Source organism: Mytilus edulis, chromosome 4, assembly GCF_963676685.1.
Source record: "Mytilus edulis chromosome 4, xbMytEdul2.2, whole genome shotgun sequence".
NCBI classification, from domain to species: Eukaryota; Metazoa; Mollusca; class Bivalvia; order Mytilida; family Mytilidae; genus Mytilus; species Mytilus edulis.
Window position 1 is genome coordinate 91496001 of NC_092347.1, and position 17803 is coordinate 91513803.

The window sequence follows — 17803 nt, forward strand, 5'->3', positions numbered from 1 at the left end:
TCAGTCTTGTGGACAGTTGTCTCAACATGGCACATCTTCTTTTATTTGTAATCAATGAATTTTGTAAAAGATTTAATGACTGGAGAATTTCAGAATAGGTATCAAAAGTTCACATGAATAATTTTAGCTCTTATCTGGATATTATGAACATTCATTACTATATAAATAAAGTGTATTTACTTTCAATTCTAAGTTTACTAATCGATCCATGGTGGTCATTGATATAGTATACAGACCCTCTATTTAATAAACTCTGTGACCGCCGTGCATAGTAAACTTGAAAATGATAGCAGATAGAATTAAAATACACTTTATTCGTAGCATATGTATGTCCAACGTATACAAAAAAAAAAAACCCGCAAACCGGAAGTATTATCTGACTTATAATTTCGTCCAATGACGGGACAATATCCGGATGCCTTTTTTATCGTTTTTCTCCCAAAATAACTCAATCTGAATAATCATATGAATGGATGACAATTGTTACTATGCACTGTACCTATAAGACACAGGGGCGTATTGATTAATTTATTGTGGAAAGAAGAGAAGCGACACCCAAAATGAGGTCTTCTCGTTTAATAGTATAGATATCTTGTGAACTATTATTTGTCTGCTTGTCTTTTTCTTTTTCAGTCATGGCGTTGTCAGTTGATTTTCGATCTATCAGTTTGACCGATCCTCTGGTGTCATTCGCCCCTCTTTTATATCTGGGCGTTCCATGCAATACTTTTGTATTAAATTAAACGGTCTAATTTCTTTAGATTTTTTACGATTTTTAATGACCTTTCTTATTCAGAAGGACAAGATTTGCCGTCCCTGTGCCTATCATAATAGGCAGTTGACATGATGAAAAATATTTTAATTTCCATGTCTTTTATAAATACATATGGTAAAGTTAATCATGTTAATGCTCTGGTTGATTAAACCATACCTGAAGTAAATTTAGAGATGCATAATTTAATGTTATACATACATGATATATATTATTATATTCTAAAATGTGCAATATAGCTCTTTAAAGTTGGACGAAGAGAGCCTTATTCAATCTTTTTTTAATGAAAACTTTTTCGTTTATATAATAAAAATACTTAAAAATTAGCTTGCAACGTTAAACTACCATGATCAAACAAATATAGATTCCTTGTTATCATCAGTTTACCGTTCACAATTTCTTCTCGTCCAATGATGTTATCTCAAATTTAATACGATAAGAGATATGTGTATATCCCTCAGCTGGCCCTCATCACTACACATACATCCTCGCATACATCAGTTGCTACTATGTCACATATAAAAGAATGTTTAGTAAAATTATATGGAATTATATGCTGTTATCAATTAGGTAAGAAGATTAGTTTATACTGTTTATAAAGAGCAGAATTTAGAACAAAAATAGTGTTTAGAAATACTTCAGTGTTATGAATATGTTGATATTGTTTATGATTACCCTTAGGCTACTTGTAAAACAACGTATTAACGAATTTGTTATTTTTATATTGTCATAATTGTATATATCGCCTACGATCCTCACCGACTCTATGCAGGACCTGCCTATTAACGGTCACTAATGAGTATAGAAATGAACTTTCGGTACACTTCTCAAGTCGTTAACATCCATCTGATTGTTGTTTTTTATAAACCCTGGTATGAATTTTATGTAGAAAACAAGTTTATTGTATAATTAACACCATGGTATTTTAAAAGTTGTAAGCGAGGTTGTAAGCTTACACATAATTATAGAAAAAAACATTAAGAATGTTTCTATAATCGTTCAACTTTTATGAGGGAACAGCCCCCAGATTCCCTGCTTAAAATTTATTTTCACTGGTATAGACCGTTTCAATGCTTCCTAACACCATATCTTACTACTCTGTAGTTCCTTATCATTGATGGAAGAGATAACGGCTACGAAGGCAAATAACTTCAAAGTATTATATATTACCCCTCATATTAAATACTCAATGTAAACTTAATATTTCTAAATTTAATTTAAACTTATATTAATCATGTAGATGGATCATATCAAAAAGGGCGATGTGTCTATCATAAATGTGACATTTTTTATAGAATAAAGCCTGATTAATACTACACATTTAATTTTTTTAGTGGCTATATTGTGTAAATGAATTCCGTTACTTATTACATATTTGTATGATTTTTATTAGTATATTTTATAACTGATATAACTGACGCCACACACATATTGTATTAGTTAAACATGTAACGTATTATTATAACAAGTGAAAAGGAAAATAATATCCTACATGTTTATAATAACTGCAATATATATATATGTTAGGGGCAATCAGTGAAGTTATGCATTACGCTTAAAACCTAGGCAATAAGCTAATGCATGGGCAGTGAGTCTATTGCCTAAATGATGTTAGGCATTAGTCTTAAATCCTAGGATTTACGCTTAAATTCTGAAAGATGTGTTCAGACATTAAGCTTTTAATGCCTAAAATATAAATGCGAGTAAATAACAGACATTTATTCATTTAAATAAAAATACATGCGTTACATAATAACATTATGAGAACTGAAATTTAAAATGTCATTTACCTGATATAGTATCACTAATAAAATATTTTGTTTAAATTAAAACTCATCAAATTATACTTTAGAAAATATGAAAACTTTATAGAAATTTTTGTTAAAATCATTTGTTATCACACGTTCTGGCCACATTAATTTTAACTCGGATATGACTAAAGCTGTGAATTTCCGACCATTGTCACATTCCCTATATGTTTTTGTTTAAGAATTGAATGCTTCTTTTTGTAAATTTATTGGGGTGTAAAAGCGTTGACCGAAGTACATTTTGTATGAAGCGCGGAAGCGCTTCATTCTAAAAATGTGCGCACGGTCAACGCTTTTACAACCCTATGAAGTTACAAAAAGAAGCATTCAATACTTATAATAACATTTTTTTAGCTATGATAAAAAAAAACGAATTTGATATTGTTTTTATTTAATTCACCTGTGCACTTTATTGTGGGACCACGTGCTATCATGAATGAAAAGTATTATTGAGTGATACAATTGCTTACGGAATAACACGTGATGTGCTGTTAGCTAATCAGAATAAAGTATTATAATGAAACATACATCTAATGTAATTATTCCATTATACATTTTTAACATAGTGAAAGAAATATTTTAAAAGCATTACTGGAAATATTAGCATATCCATTATTCAATTATTTAATCATGCGGTTTCCCAAAATACCAAAGAGATCCTTTAAGAAGACATAAATTAAAAAATTTCCCTCATCATTCTCATTGGTTTTAGTTAGTAACCTCTCATAACCTCCAATGTTAAAAATGTCATAAGTTTTTAAATTGTAGTAAACTTTTGTTGCCTTCTTTTCCGATTATTCCAAAATTTAATGTTTGCCAAAAGATTATTGTACTTTTCTCTAGGGTATACGTTCCCCGTTTTCCCTGATTCTAATTTAGACCCCAAAGATTCTAGGAATTTGTCATCATCAATTGACACGTAACCCAGATGAAGAAGTGAAAAAAAAACAAGATGGCCTGGCGGTATTTTAAAAATGTTAACAAAGAAAATTTACTTATCCAATAAAAAAAAAAAATGTAAAAAAAGTGTGAGCAAAAAATTATATTTTAATTTTGTCTAAAAGTGTAAACATTTTCATATAATTATTTTGATTATTGTTTAAAATTAGAATCTCACTCCCTAATTTTTATTTGATACACTTACATTTTTTGAATCTTTTCTTTTTTGTAATACCACAAAATTGTATGAATTGACTCTGTTTTGAATACCAAGGTAAAATAAAAGATCTTTTGTATAATTTGAAAAAAACAAGGGTTGATGTAAATGTTAATATACATGTTGAGAAACTATTTTTATAGAAAGTACAAAAGCTACATTTGTCATTTCTTATAGTAAAAACGGGAAAACACGTCAGAAATCGTTTATACGACGGGTGCCACATGTGGAGCAGGATCTGCTTACCCTTCCGGAGCACCTGAGATCACCCCTAGTTTTTGGTGGGGTTCGTGTTGTTTATTCTTTAGTTTTCTATGTTGTGTCATGTGTACTATTGTTTTTCTGTTTGTCTTTTTCATTTTTAGCCATGGCGTTGTCAGTTTGTTTTAGATTTATGAGTTTGACTGTCCCTTTGGTATCTTTCGTCCCTCTTTTATGAATAAACCCTGGTTTAACCGAGAATGTAAATTTGCGAGACAAAATTATCGTAAATTGAGACGAAAATTAAAAAAAAATCAAACAAAATTTGGAGGGATGGACTTTGGCATAAACTACTGTTAAACAATGTAAATGGGAAAATGTTAAATGTGATTCAAAGTATGTACAAAAATATTAAATCAAATATTATTTTTAATAACAGCAAGTCTGATTATTTTCCGTGTAATAATGGGGTAAGGCAAGGGGAAAATATGTTCCCTTTTTTGTTTGCAGTTTTTTTAAATGACTTGGAAATTTTTTTACAAACAAAAACCTGTAAGGGCCTTTTCGCAGTTACAGAAAAATTAGAACATGAACTTGATGTATTTCTCAATATCATTTTATTATTATATGCTGATGATACTGTTTTGATGTCTGAAACACCACAAGATCTTCAAATACAGTTAGATTTAATTAATGAATACTGTTACTGAACAGTAAAAGTAAATGTATCCAAAACCAAAATATTATGTTTTTCATATGGATGATTACCGGAAAATTTACACTTTGTTTTAGATGATCAAGAAATAGAAATCGTTTTAAAGAGTTTAGTTATTTGGGTATCTTATTGACAAAAACGGGAAATTATGAAACGGCGATTAACTCACAAGTTGAAAAAGGGACAAAAGCGATGTATGAGATACTAAAAAGGGGGAAATTTCCTAGCCTATCAGTTTCTTGCCAGTTAGATCTTTTTGATAGAGTCGTAAAACCTGTTCTTTTATATGGATCTGAAATATGGGGATTCAGCAACTGTGATATTGTCAAAAAGGTTCATCTAAAATTTTGTAAGTTGCTCCTAAATCTGAAATCTTCCACTCCAAACTGTATGATATACGGTGAGCTAGGACGTTTTCCACTCTCTGTTGATGTAAAATGAAGGATGATATCCTACTGGTCTAAATTAATTATGAGAAAGCAGTCAAAGTATTCATGTATTATTTATAAGCAGGGGCGGATGCAGGAATTTTCAAAAGGGGGGTGCTAACCCAGGGCACCCAGGGCAAAGGGGGGGTGCAAAACATATGTCCCGATACAAATGCATTGATCGGCAAAAATAAAGGGGGGTGCGCACCCCCGGAACCCCCCCCCCCTCCCTCCCCTGGATCCGCCACTGATAAGCTACTGTACCACTTGTATTGTACTAAACACATAGATTTTAAATGTTTTATATTAACGTTTAACGTTGCGTCGTTTGTTTTCTCTTATTTTTGAGTGTAAAATGACATTGCGATAAGACGTGTCACGGTACTTGTCTATCCCAAATTCATGTATTTGGTTTTGATGTTATATTTGTTATTCTCGTGGGATTTTGTCTGATGCTTGGTCCGTTTCTGTGTGTGTTAGTTACATTGTAGTGTTGTGTCGTTGTTCTCCTCTTATACTTATGCGTTTCCGTCAGTTTTAGTTTGTTACCCCGATTTTGTTTTTTGTCCATGGATTTATGAGTTTGAACAGCGGTATACTACTGTTGCCTTTATTTATATGTGTTTAAATATATTCGATGAATGTGGATTTTCTTATATCTGGAACACACAGCTCTTTTTAAATGATGTATGGTTGAAATATAATATCAAAGTAAGATTGTGTGACCAATTCAAACAAACATGGAACGAGACTATTCAAAACTGTTTCAAAGCCTTGAATTATCGTATTTTTAAGAATTTATTGTGTTTTGAAGAATATTTTAATATTTTAGACGAAAAAGATTTTTGACATTATGTAAATTTAGAATGTGTAACCATAAACTTCAAGTCGAACTTGGAAGATGGTACATTATAGAAAGGGGAAAAAGAAAGTGTAATTTATGTAAGCTAGATATTGGAGATGAATTTCATTACATTATTAATTGTTCACATTTTAGAGAAGAGAGAAATAAATTTATAAATCGAAATTTTAGTATAACGCCAAATATTATAGTATTTACTGAAATTATGTCGTCTACAAATAGGACAGATCTCATTAATTTATGTAAGTTCATACGAATTATAAATAAGCGAGTGTGTCCTCCTGAATAAGTTCTTTTTGTCTTTGTTGTTGTTGTATATATTGTATAGTTCAAGTTTCAAGTTTATTCCGTAAAACCTTTGTGGATTCAATGGTATAACAGAAAACAATAACAACAAAGTAACCCTCTGTCACAGCGATGGTTAAACAAGAGGCTTTCAAAGAAACATTTATACATGTACCGGATTGTCTTTAACAATGATTAATAGCAAAGCAATAATTTAACGAAGTCATGTTCCCTTTTCTCTTTTAAGTAGAATATCTTGGTTTCTTGTTTATAACACTGTTAATTGTTAGGTATTTCTTCTAGAATCGTCTGCGTTCTTTACTGTTTGGTAGTCAAATCTTGTTTGAATACGTGGAAACCTTTCAAGCTGCGATAATTGAGGTTCATTTGTTGATCTTTCGTATTGTTGTGTTATATTTCTCCGCTGTATAAAACTCAAAACATCATGTACATTTTCGTTTCCAACTCTTTCAGTGTTTGGTTTGTACAAATCACCATCAATGTACAATTTGTTTCTTACCATACGTACTTTTCTTTTTTCTTTTCTTGCCTGTTTTGCAACTGGGTATAAAGGTTTTGTTGTTGTTCGATTTCAAACTGTTCTTTAACTCCGAATTGTGTCTCTTTTAATTTGTGTTCGTGTTTTAGCACAATTCCTTTGTCCTTAATTGATACAAATTTTGCAAATATCAGACGATTACCTCTGTGACCTCTTTTTCCGAATCGATGGACGCATACGAAGTCTACTCTTTTGTCAATTTTCAACTTTTGTTTGATAAAAGAATTAAGTTTATCCTCAGTGTTTTCTTCTGGGTGAAATTGGATGCCAGTAAAGATGAGGTTGGTTTTCATTGAGCGCCACTTTGTATATTTTTTTTTATTGTATATTTATGTTTATGTAGTAAATATATTGTAATATACATGCATGTCTTCTAATTGGTGATGAGAATAAAGATATATATAATAAAAAAAATCTAAAATTTGAAGATCTGTTAAATGAATGTGTATTAATCATGTTAATATTATGAATATAATTAAGAAACTACTTTATTTCAAGAATAAATCACCGAATATACATAAATTCCAGGGTTCACTTATTGCCTAAAATTATGTTCGGCAAAAGGTTGAATAATCATCATCAGCTTCCATGAAATAAGCTTAGGGCCTGAAAATTTCAGGCAATAACTTAATACCTACATTTTAGGCGTTGGCTTATTGCATAGGATTTAAGCTTAGTGCCTAATTTCTCTTTTTGCCGCTAACATATATATATTTATTAAGAAACTACCCCTTTACAACGGGGGCACTTGCAGGCAGGGTACCCACAAATGCGTCTAAGAGCATATACAATGAATAATGTACAACGAAATAAAATACACATAGGACAATATCAAAGTTAAAAAAATAACTCCTTTTTTAAAACAAGTCAACATTCATGTAAAACATAACAACATTATATATTGATATAAAATCTCAACATTAAGAGATCACATCAATTAAGTTGCACACGTAAATCACAGTTAGCTTAATTTTCTAAAATTGAAGATCTGTAACATGTGTAAGTTTACAATACATTTCACTCAACGGTTCATTCAACCTATGGCCACATTTCTAAATTTAGGTATAAAATTGTGTGAAAAAATGTTGGCATAGGTTAAATAATATGTTACAGATTAAGTGTTATTAAAACATAAATTAATTAGGGGCTAATCAATCTACAACCAGTCTAAACCTAGCGTTAAAGTAAACTCACTTTACAATTGCTTTTACAAGTACTAGTGAAAATGTAGGTAATTGTGTGTGTTGATGATCTCTATATCAGAAAGGAATTAGTTTAAAATTAATATAATGAAATAATTGGGGAAAATGGATTTTATATAAAATAGATTCCTTCAAATACAATGACATGAAACTCATGTATTTCATAAATACTGACGCATGTAAAATATATATTTCAAAGGTTCATTATTAATTATAACACATACAGAGAATAAGACACATTTCACTAATATGATTGTCTTAAAAAAGTCACACAATAAGATATGATGCTGCATCTGCATTATCAAATGATGTCATGTTTTTATCCTTGAGTCTCAGGGGCCAGTTTCAGAAGTGGTCCTAAATTTGGATATCTTTAAAAGTTGGTCACAAAGTAATGACTACACGATAGTTTGTTTATATAAATTACACTCAATTTCTATATTAATTTTGCAAATTATCTTATTATTATCTAATAATCAATTCGGATGATGGAGTTCCAAATTAGAGACTTAAAATTTAGCCATAAATCTGGATTGTAATTAAGTATTTGACACCTAATAGGTTTTCTGACTCAGCATAACTGTAAAAAACTTAGAATTGGTATTAAGATTTGAATTTATATTCAGTTTTTGTGCAATACACCATGCTGTTGCCAATTGCCCCCTCCCCCCCCCAAAAAAATAACCCCCTTTTCTTGTTTTTGTGCAATACACTATGCTGTTGAGAATTACCCCTTCCCCCCCCCCAAAAAAAAAAGAAAACCCTCTCAAAATTTTATTTTTCCCTTTTTTGTCCTTAATTCCTCAACAGTTTTAGCCAATCCTAACCATCCCTTTCTGGTATGGAACCTTGTGGTATAATTTCAGAGAGATCAATACACTGTTCCAGTGTGAAGAGTGATATATAAATTACAAGGACTTCAAACTGTGAAGCTAATCAGTTGTTGGTTTTTTTTTCTTTTCTGGTCGTATAATAAATGGTGCACTGTCACACTGAAAAGTTGCTGCCTATAAATGAACCAAAAAAACACTTCTTTTTTTATAATTATTTTAAATTTTATATTGCAAAATGAAATTGATTTTAAAAAAAAGTTTGTGTTGAAGTATATTATATTCGTATATTTTTTTATTTTTTTTTCATATTTTAAATACAACAAAATAATGAAAAAACAATTATCATCAAAATTTGAACAAATGAAATACCTTTTTGTCTCTTTTTTCTCAAGTACTGTAACAGTTATATTTAAGGGTTTAATTTTAGAAATTTAGTCTATTTTTTTCATATTAATTTAATATTTATCTCAACACAATTTTATTAGTATCAAGGGTTTTATTTTACAATTTTTGTCTTTTTAGCTGTTTTTTGGATAATACCATTTTTACTACAACACAATTTTACAAATTATTTATTTTTGTTTCTGAATTTTCAACATGTTCAAAGAGTAATATTTTTAAAATGCTTAAATATACTGAAATACTGACTGTATTTGACCTTTTATTATTGTTATAACAACACCTATTGCATTTTGTTTGTAGGCATAGGTTGAATATATTTTTATCAAATGTTGGCATAGGTTGAAGACACCCACTCAACATCTTTTTACTAAAAGTGTCAACATGTTAACAAACATTTGGATCAACATTATAAAAATATTCACCTAGCAGTATGTTTATTTTTTCGTAGGACGGTAACTCTGTGAAGCAAAAGTCGGGGAAGATACTACTTAGGTACTCATTTATATCGGCAAAATACTTATTTTGTATAGGAGAATATTCAGAACATTCGAGAACGAAATGTTCCACGGACTCCTCAGATTTGCATGAACACATTTGACAAATGGGTCTCGCACATATCCTTCTATACAAAACTTGATTCAAGGGTAAACAATTTGTTCGTGCTAACAATTTTAACCTTGTAGACTTAAAATCGAGCAAATTTGACAAATATTCAATTTTCTATATTGACACTTCTGTACTTGTCTCACCAAGTTTCACATGGTTTCAGAACTAGGTGAGACATGTTTTGCTTCCTAATATGGATTTCAAAGTTGGGTATTTTCCCTCAGTCATTTAAATCACTCGAAACCAGGTGAGACATACACAGAAGTAATAGATATGTATTACATAATAATATATAGAAAATTTAATATTTTAATCAACAACAAAATGATAAAAAATAAAATATCTGTATCATACATAATACCAAAGCGCCTGTGAGTAGAACATGTATAGTGTAGAAGTTTCATGTTTTTCAAATGCTTATTTCAGCGCAGACAAATGACTGAATACACATGTATTTTCTGGTTTATAAATATCTTTATGTTCAAATAAGTCAATCTAAACCGAACATAAACTGTATAAATGTCAATATGTAACGAATAGGGAATAGGGAATAGGTAACGAATAGGTAACGAATAGAGAATAGGGAATAAGTAACGAATAGGGAATAGGGAATAAGTAACCAACTTGACGTCCATTCAATGTCGGATTCACAGCGGTCTGTGTGATTGATTGATTATTCGGTAAGCAACCAACAATTAATCAAACACACTGACCGCTATGGATCAAACTTTTCAACATAGACGATCTACAAAATAAAATAAAAAAACGTATGTAATAACATAATCATTATATATAATAATACGGTTATAATAATTGCAATGAAAAACAAATATGTTTTCAAAAAAGAATAATCAGTGCTCAAATTTATAAATAGATACCTCTTGTTGAAGACCGTACTTTGACCTATTAATGGTTTACAAATAATGACTGGCGGAAAGTTGTCTCATTGGTAGTCATACCACATCTTCTTATGTCTATATACTGTATATTTTTAGTGGTTGCGTACAAAATTATCCTCGCAGTGCTTAAGCCAAGCTTCGAATATAACCTTCACAAGTTTAATAACAAACAACTATATAAACGCTTAAAATTATTAGAAAAATAATCGTGCTATTACTTTAAAAAATCATAAACATTCCTTTGTGTTATAATATTTAACATCCAATGATATTTAAGTAAAAAATAGATAAAACTTGTTTAAAATTAGCAGGCAGACAAAACATGAAAAAGGAATATTGGATTTACTTCAGCGCGGTTAGTAAATGTAGAAATGGACTTGATAAAATAGTGATGCTGCACCAACTCCCTCAGACGAAGTTGACAACAAATGATTCTATGGTTTGTTCAGATCCCATATAGCTCCTCTTGAGTTTATAAATCTATGACTATCACGCTTTCCCTTCTCTTCCTCCTCCTCCTTCGACTCTTAATTCTCCACCGCAGCAGCATCAACATGATCTTAAATTCAGAAATCATTTTTGTCTGACACTTGGACCAATGAGGAATGGTGTAATTTCTCTGTATTTGTTCCGCTTACAGTGTTTTTAAGATATTTTTATAAGATTTGAATTATAGTCAGAGTTACTGTAGGAGCATTTTTTTTATTGAATAACCGTTTCACAGATGATATCAGGTATGTTCCTTATGTCGTAACTACAATCCCGTTTCCTTTTCTTGAATGTGATCTACCGAACTAGACTATTTACCGGTGTTTGTAATAACATGAGCAACACGACGGGTGCCACATGTGGAGCAAGATCTGCTTACCTTTCCGAAGCACCTGATATTATCCCCAGTTTTTTGGTGGGGTTCGTGTTGCTTAGTCTTTAGTTTCCTATGTTATATCTTGTGAGCTATTATTTGTCTGCTTGTCTTTTTCTTTTTTAGTCATGGCGTTGTCAGTTGATTTTCGATCTATAAGTTTGACCGATCCTCTGGTGTCATTCGCTCCTCTTTTATATCTGGGCGTTCCATGCAATACTGTATGAACTTTCGGTACCCTTCTCAAGTCGTTAACATCCATCTGATTGTTGTTTTTTATAAAGCCTGGTATATAAATTTTATGCAGAAAACAAGTTTATTGTATAATTAACACCATGGTATTTTAATGTTGTAAGCTTACACATATTTATAGAAAAAACATTAACTTAAAGAATCTTTCTATAGTCGTTCAACTTTTATGAGGGAACAGCCCCCAGATTCCCTGCTTAAAATTTATTTTCTTTGGTATAGACGTTTCAATGCTTCCTAACACCATATCTTACTACTCTGTAGTTCCTAATTATTGATGGAAGAGATAACGACTACGAGGGCAAATAACTTCAAAGTATTATATATTACCTCTCATATTAAATACTCAATGTAAACTTAATATTATTAAATTTAATTCAAACTTATCTAAATCATGTAGATGGATCAAAAAGTACTGATATAAATGCGAGGAAATAACAGGCATTTAATTTTGTTCATTTAAATAAAAGTACATGTGTTACATAATAACATTATGAGAACTGAAATTTAAACGCATTTGCCTGATATAGTATCACTAATAAAATATTTTGTTTAAATTAAAACTCATCAAATAATACTTTAGAAAATATGAAAACTTTATAGAAATTTTTGTTAAAATCATTTGTTATCACACGTTCTGGCCACATTATTTTAACTCGGATATGACCAAAGCTGTGAATTTCCGACCATTGTCACATTCCCTATATGGTTTTGTTCCATTATACATTTTTAACATAGTGAAATAATTAATCTAAAAGCATTACAGGAAATATCAGCATATGCATTATTCAATTGTTTAATCATGCGGTTTCCCAAAATACCAAAGAGATCCTCTAAGAAGACATAAATTTTAAAATTTCCCTCATCATTCTCATTGGTTTTAGTTAGTAACCTCTCAAAACCTCAAAAAATGGGACTCTTGTAGTTTTGTACTCGAAATTCAATTTTGTACGGACAAAATTGAGTTTTGTTCAACAAAAATGAGTTCAGTTTAGCATACTACAAATTTAAAATTTTGTCATACAAAATTATCTTTCAGTGGACAAAAGTTACTTTGGTCATGACAAAATTCATTTTTGTAACACAGACTTTACTTTTGTTACCTAATTTGAAAATTGGGCGACAAAAGTCAATTTTGTATGCAAATTAGATTAGTTTGGATTCTGTGAACTAATTTGCATACAAAATCAGGGGCATAAGTTTAGTCTTGAAATGCGCATAGATGATTAAAGGGCTACATATCTGACCAGTAGTCAAGTCCCTATGACTGAAATAACAAAATCACACAATATGTACATGTAGGTTAAAAAAAAGAGAGGCGATAAGGGCATTGTATTCTTGTATTAATCGTATATTCATGTATTGTTTTCCGGCCATTTTTTTTCAAATCATTTTCGTATATATTTTTATATTTAAGTCTAGGAGAACATCTGGTAATGCTTTCCCGACGTTAATACCAACTATGTACTTCGGTGTCGGTGAGAAAGGCTTTGTTAAACGAATGATTTTGTCAAGCGTAAGGTAAAGATAAATGTATGCAACTTTCTATGTCTAGTTTCCAGGTTCCCATATCTGTTGTTATTCATACTTGATTGTCCCCTCGGGTTTCTCTAACGCCTTCTTCATTAGACTAGGGAAGATAACAGGATAATCACCATTGCAGAACAACACAAGATACTCTACATCACTAATCCCAATTCAAAGCAATTAAAAAAGAAACAGAGAAAAAAATGATGAAAAACATTCCCCCCAAAAAGTTAGTTTCTTCAAAACCTATCTAGAATCGATGCGAATGTCCATCATTTTAGGCCTTTATAGATTACGTTTTGTTGGTATGTTACTTTCTTATTGATGTTTATTTAACATATCTTTTTCTTTATTTTCTTATCTTTTGGAAAATTAGAAAATGTCAAACGGACTACTGAATCGCATGATCAATAATTTTCATAATACAATACAAACAATGATATATATAAAAAAAATTAAGGAGAACTATTTTTGAAAGTTCTTAAAAAATATGTAGAATAAGAATCTAGTATAATATGTGTTTTAATTAAATACTAATGCATTTTAATGCAAGTGTGGTTGATATAGATAACAAACAAGCAGCCCCAAAAAAGAAAAATAGATATACATGTATGTACATGTATAGTACACAATAAGTATATAAGCTTGCCATTGTTAAAAAAAATTGACTCATCATCTCCTATTATTCATTTCATTTCTTGTAAACATGTGATATAAATACGAAATGACTATGAACAAATATTACCAAAAAAAACAGATGTAAAATTCTTTTTGTTTCCGTATTCCGTTTCCGTTCGGTATTCCGTTCTGTTTTCCGTTTCCGCCGTTTAGCAACACCCGTTTTTAAAAGCGTGTTTATTCATTTAAATGTATTGATAAAAAGGTGAGTCCCGTCCTTTACATGCATTCAGTCATCCTTATTAATAATTTCTTAATATTTCGTTTATCAGTTTATCTAACATGTATGATTTTGTATTTCATTTTGAATACGCATGCATACTACGCGTCACTTTGGCGGATAGTTCAACAATGTTATGCAAATTCTTACGGTATGAAATTAAAAGATTAGTTTTAATCCAATTAAAATCGAAAACAGTACATTTATATTGTTCCTTATAAAATACGATATTTCTCACAAGTATTAATTTATTTTACACATGCAAAAGAAAAAAATCTTCGTCGATGTAACATTTCAATCCGTTTTACACCAACATGCCTTCAATGATCTTCAATGAATTCATTTGAATTTCGTGGTGATCATGATAGTACATTGCAATACTACGTCTTCATTTACGTACACACATGATACGATTTTTTTTTATATATATTTCGCGGACATTTTGCTCCGTTTATGATACGTAACTTCGGAATGACCAAACGCTTGGCTACTGTGTAACGTTCTGTGTGTTCGATTTATAGCATGAAAACACTAAAAGAGGAATGTGCAACCCATTATAAATTATTGTAATTAGTGTAATGGATCAGTATAATGAGATCCTTATTATAAGTAACTACGACATACAATCTACAAAATAAAAATAAAAACTGTATGTATTAACATCATATATAATAATACGGTTATAATTGCAATGAAAAACAAATATGTTTTATAAAAAAATAATCAGTGCTCAAATATAAAAATAGATACTCCTTGTTGAAGACCTTACTTTGACCTATTAATGGTTAACTTTACAAATAGTGACTGGCGGAGAGTTGTATCATTGGTAGTCATACCACATCTTCTTAGATCTATATACTGTATATTTTGATTGGTTGCGTACAAAATTATCCTCGCAGTACTTAAGCCAAGCTTCGAATATAACCTTAACAAAATTCTTATAACAAACAACTATATAAACGCTTAAAATTATTAGAAAAATAATCGTGCTATTACTTTAAAACATCATAAACATTCCTTTGTGTTATAATATTTAACACCCATTGATATTTAAGTAAAAAATAGATAAAACTTGTTTAAAATTAGCAGGCAGACAAAAAATGAAAAGGGAATACTGGATTTACTTCAGCGCGGTTAGCAGACACATCAGATAACTTACTGGTGACACACAAAACAGGTTGTGTATTGGTGTGTTTGCACACAGGATGGTGATATGCGTCTAGTGTGGTGTGGTCATAGACTTAACATCAACCATCAGCTAGTCCACTCTGTGGACGAAAAGAGAGCCGAGTGCGTCAGCCTCTCCTGCTGGTACAAAGCCTCTACACCATCAAGACTCTTGCAATGCCTCCTCGTGGTAATACACGGATACTGGGGTCTAGTATCTCAGGCTAATTTGCAAGGGATCTCAGAGCAGCAAGGGCCTTAGAGATGCAGAGTGCAGGCCCACCGGCGAGTGGACACGCCCATGCTCTCATCAACCTTGCCCCAGCTATGGGTTAAATGCCCCACTGCCTTGTGGGTGACTTGGGAATAGTCAAAGGCTATGGAAGTTAATCCAAACAAAAAATTCGGGTAGATGGAACTCGTTAGCAACAGCAATCGTCTAAGGGATGGAAAACCCCTACAGAACAACCCGACCCTTCACGTAGAAGGTTTAGCTTAGGGCCAACACCCCTAACTTGTAAAAAATATTATGTTACAGAAACGACTACAGAAGAAAACCCTCTTACTCGTCAACGGCTTGAGATAGAGGTAAACACAAAATCAAAACCACAAGGACAACATATGACGCGAAGGCCGATGAAGTTGTTCTCACCTAAGTATCCAACTAAAATTGGGACTTGGAATGTACGAACACTGTTTCAAAGTGGAAAGAGCTTGCAGACAGCCAAAGAAATGGACAGATACAGTATTGAAATTTTAGGACTCAGTGAAGTAAGATGGAATACATCTGGCATGACAACGTTAAACACTGGTCATACCATCATCTACTCTGGTAACAAAAACGCCACTGACACTCATGATAAAGGTGTTGGATTCATGCTTACTAAAAAGGCAAAGCAGTCTCTCTTAGAATGGAACCTTGTGTCTTCTAGAATAATAACTGCCAGGTTTGACACAAAATTTCAGAAAACAACCATAATCCAGGTTTACTCACCAACAAATAATGCAGATGAAGAAGAGAAAGACGACTTTTACAACTCTCTGCAAACCTCTGTGCCAAAACGAGACATCCTCATGATACTAGGAGACCTCAATGCAAAAGTGGGTAAGGACAGGACAGGGAGAGAAAGAGAAATGGGACCAAATGGAATCGGTGAAATGAACGAGAACGGTGAAATCTTTGCTGATTTTTGTGCTGTAAACAGTCTAGTAATAGGCAGTCCACTTTTCCCCCATAAAAACTGCCACAAGGTTACTTGGGTTTCGCCGAATGGAGTGACAGAAAATCAGATAGACCATATTGCTATATCCCAAAGATGGAGGTCATCTCTACAAGATGTGCGAAACAAGAGAGGAGCAGATATAGCATCAGATCACCACCTAATCATTGCAAAGATACAACTAAAACTACTGTCAACAAAAAAAGCAAAATCTAGAAGAAAGAAATTTAATGTTGATCTATTCAAAGACCCTAAAGTTGGTCAAGACTTCCACATTCTGCTGCAAAACAAATTTAGTGTACTTGAAAATCTACATGATGTAGAAACTAGCATCAACACAGCATGGGAAATGACCAGAGATTCTATTGTTCTAGCATGTGAAGAAACTGTCGGCTATCTCCAACAAAACCGCAAGCAATGGATGTCAGAAAATACCTGGAAAATTGTAAACGAAAGAAGACAAGTGAAAGAAAAAGTTCTAACTGCTATAACTAGACAGCAAAAAAAAAACAACAGACACAAGAACAGTATAGCAATAAAGATAAAGAGGTGAAGAAAAGTTGCAAACAAGATAAAAGGAACTTCGTAGAACAACTAGCCAAAGAAGCCGAAGCTGCTTGTAGCAAGGGAGACACCAAAACCCTATACAACATTACAAAGCAATTAAGCGGTAGACCACCAACTTCAAATACACCTATCAAAGATAAGGACAACAATACCCTCACTAAACTGGAAGATCAACTTGAAAGGTGGAAAGAACATTTCGAGCAGGTTCTTAACCGGCCCCCACCTACAGATCCACCTGAATTACAAAATGGTCCAATATTAAACATCAAAACCAGCAAAATAACAAAAACTGAACTTAACAAAGCTATCAAAAGTCTAAAAAATGGAAAAGCAGGCGGCATTGATAACATACCACCAGAAGCTATAAAAGTCTTGGATGATACATATGTCCTTAGCCTGTTACAACTTCTAAATAAGATCTGGGAAGAAGAAGAAATACCAGATGATTGGAGTAAAAAGTAAAAACACAAAAATACTTAACTCCGAGGAAAATTCAAAGAGGAAAATCAAAAATCAAAAGGCAAAATCAAAAGTCCAAACACATCAAACGAATGGATAACAACTGTCATATTCCTGACTTGGTAC

At 31.7% G+C, this 17803-nt stretch overlaps 1 protein-coding gene across 2 annotated transcripts in view; it reads left to right on the top strand.

The window, feature by feature from the left end:
* Positions 1-1169: 1169 nt before the first annotated feature.
* Positions 1170-17803, top strand: part of LOC139521029 (ferric-chelate reductase 1-like) — a 65442-nt gene continuing 48808 nt past the window's right edge. The window contains exon 1 of one of the 2 annotated variants that reach the window (XM_071314201.1): positions 1170-1342. In XM_071314201.1, coding sequence (XP_071170302.1) covers positions 1282-1342 — 61 coding nt within the window. In that variant the 5' untranslated portion in view covers positions 1170-1281. Of the gene's footprint in view, positions 1343-13261; positions 13361-17803 lie in introns of those variants that run through there. The other variant, XM_071314202.1, reaches the window with a different exon arrangement.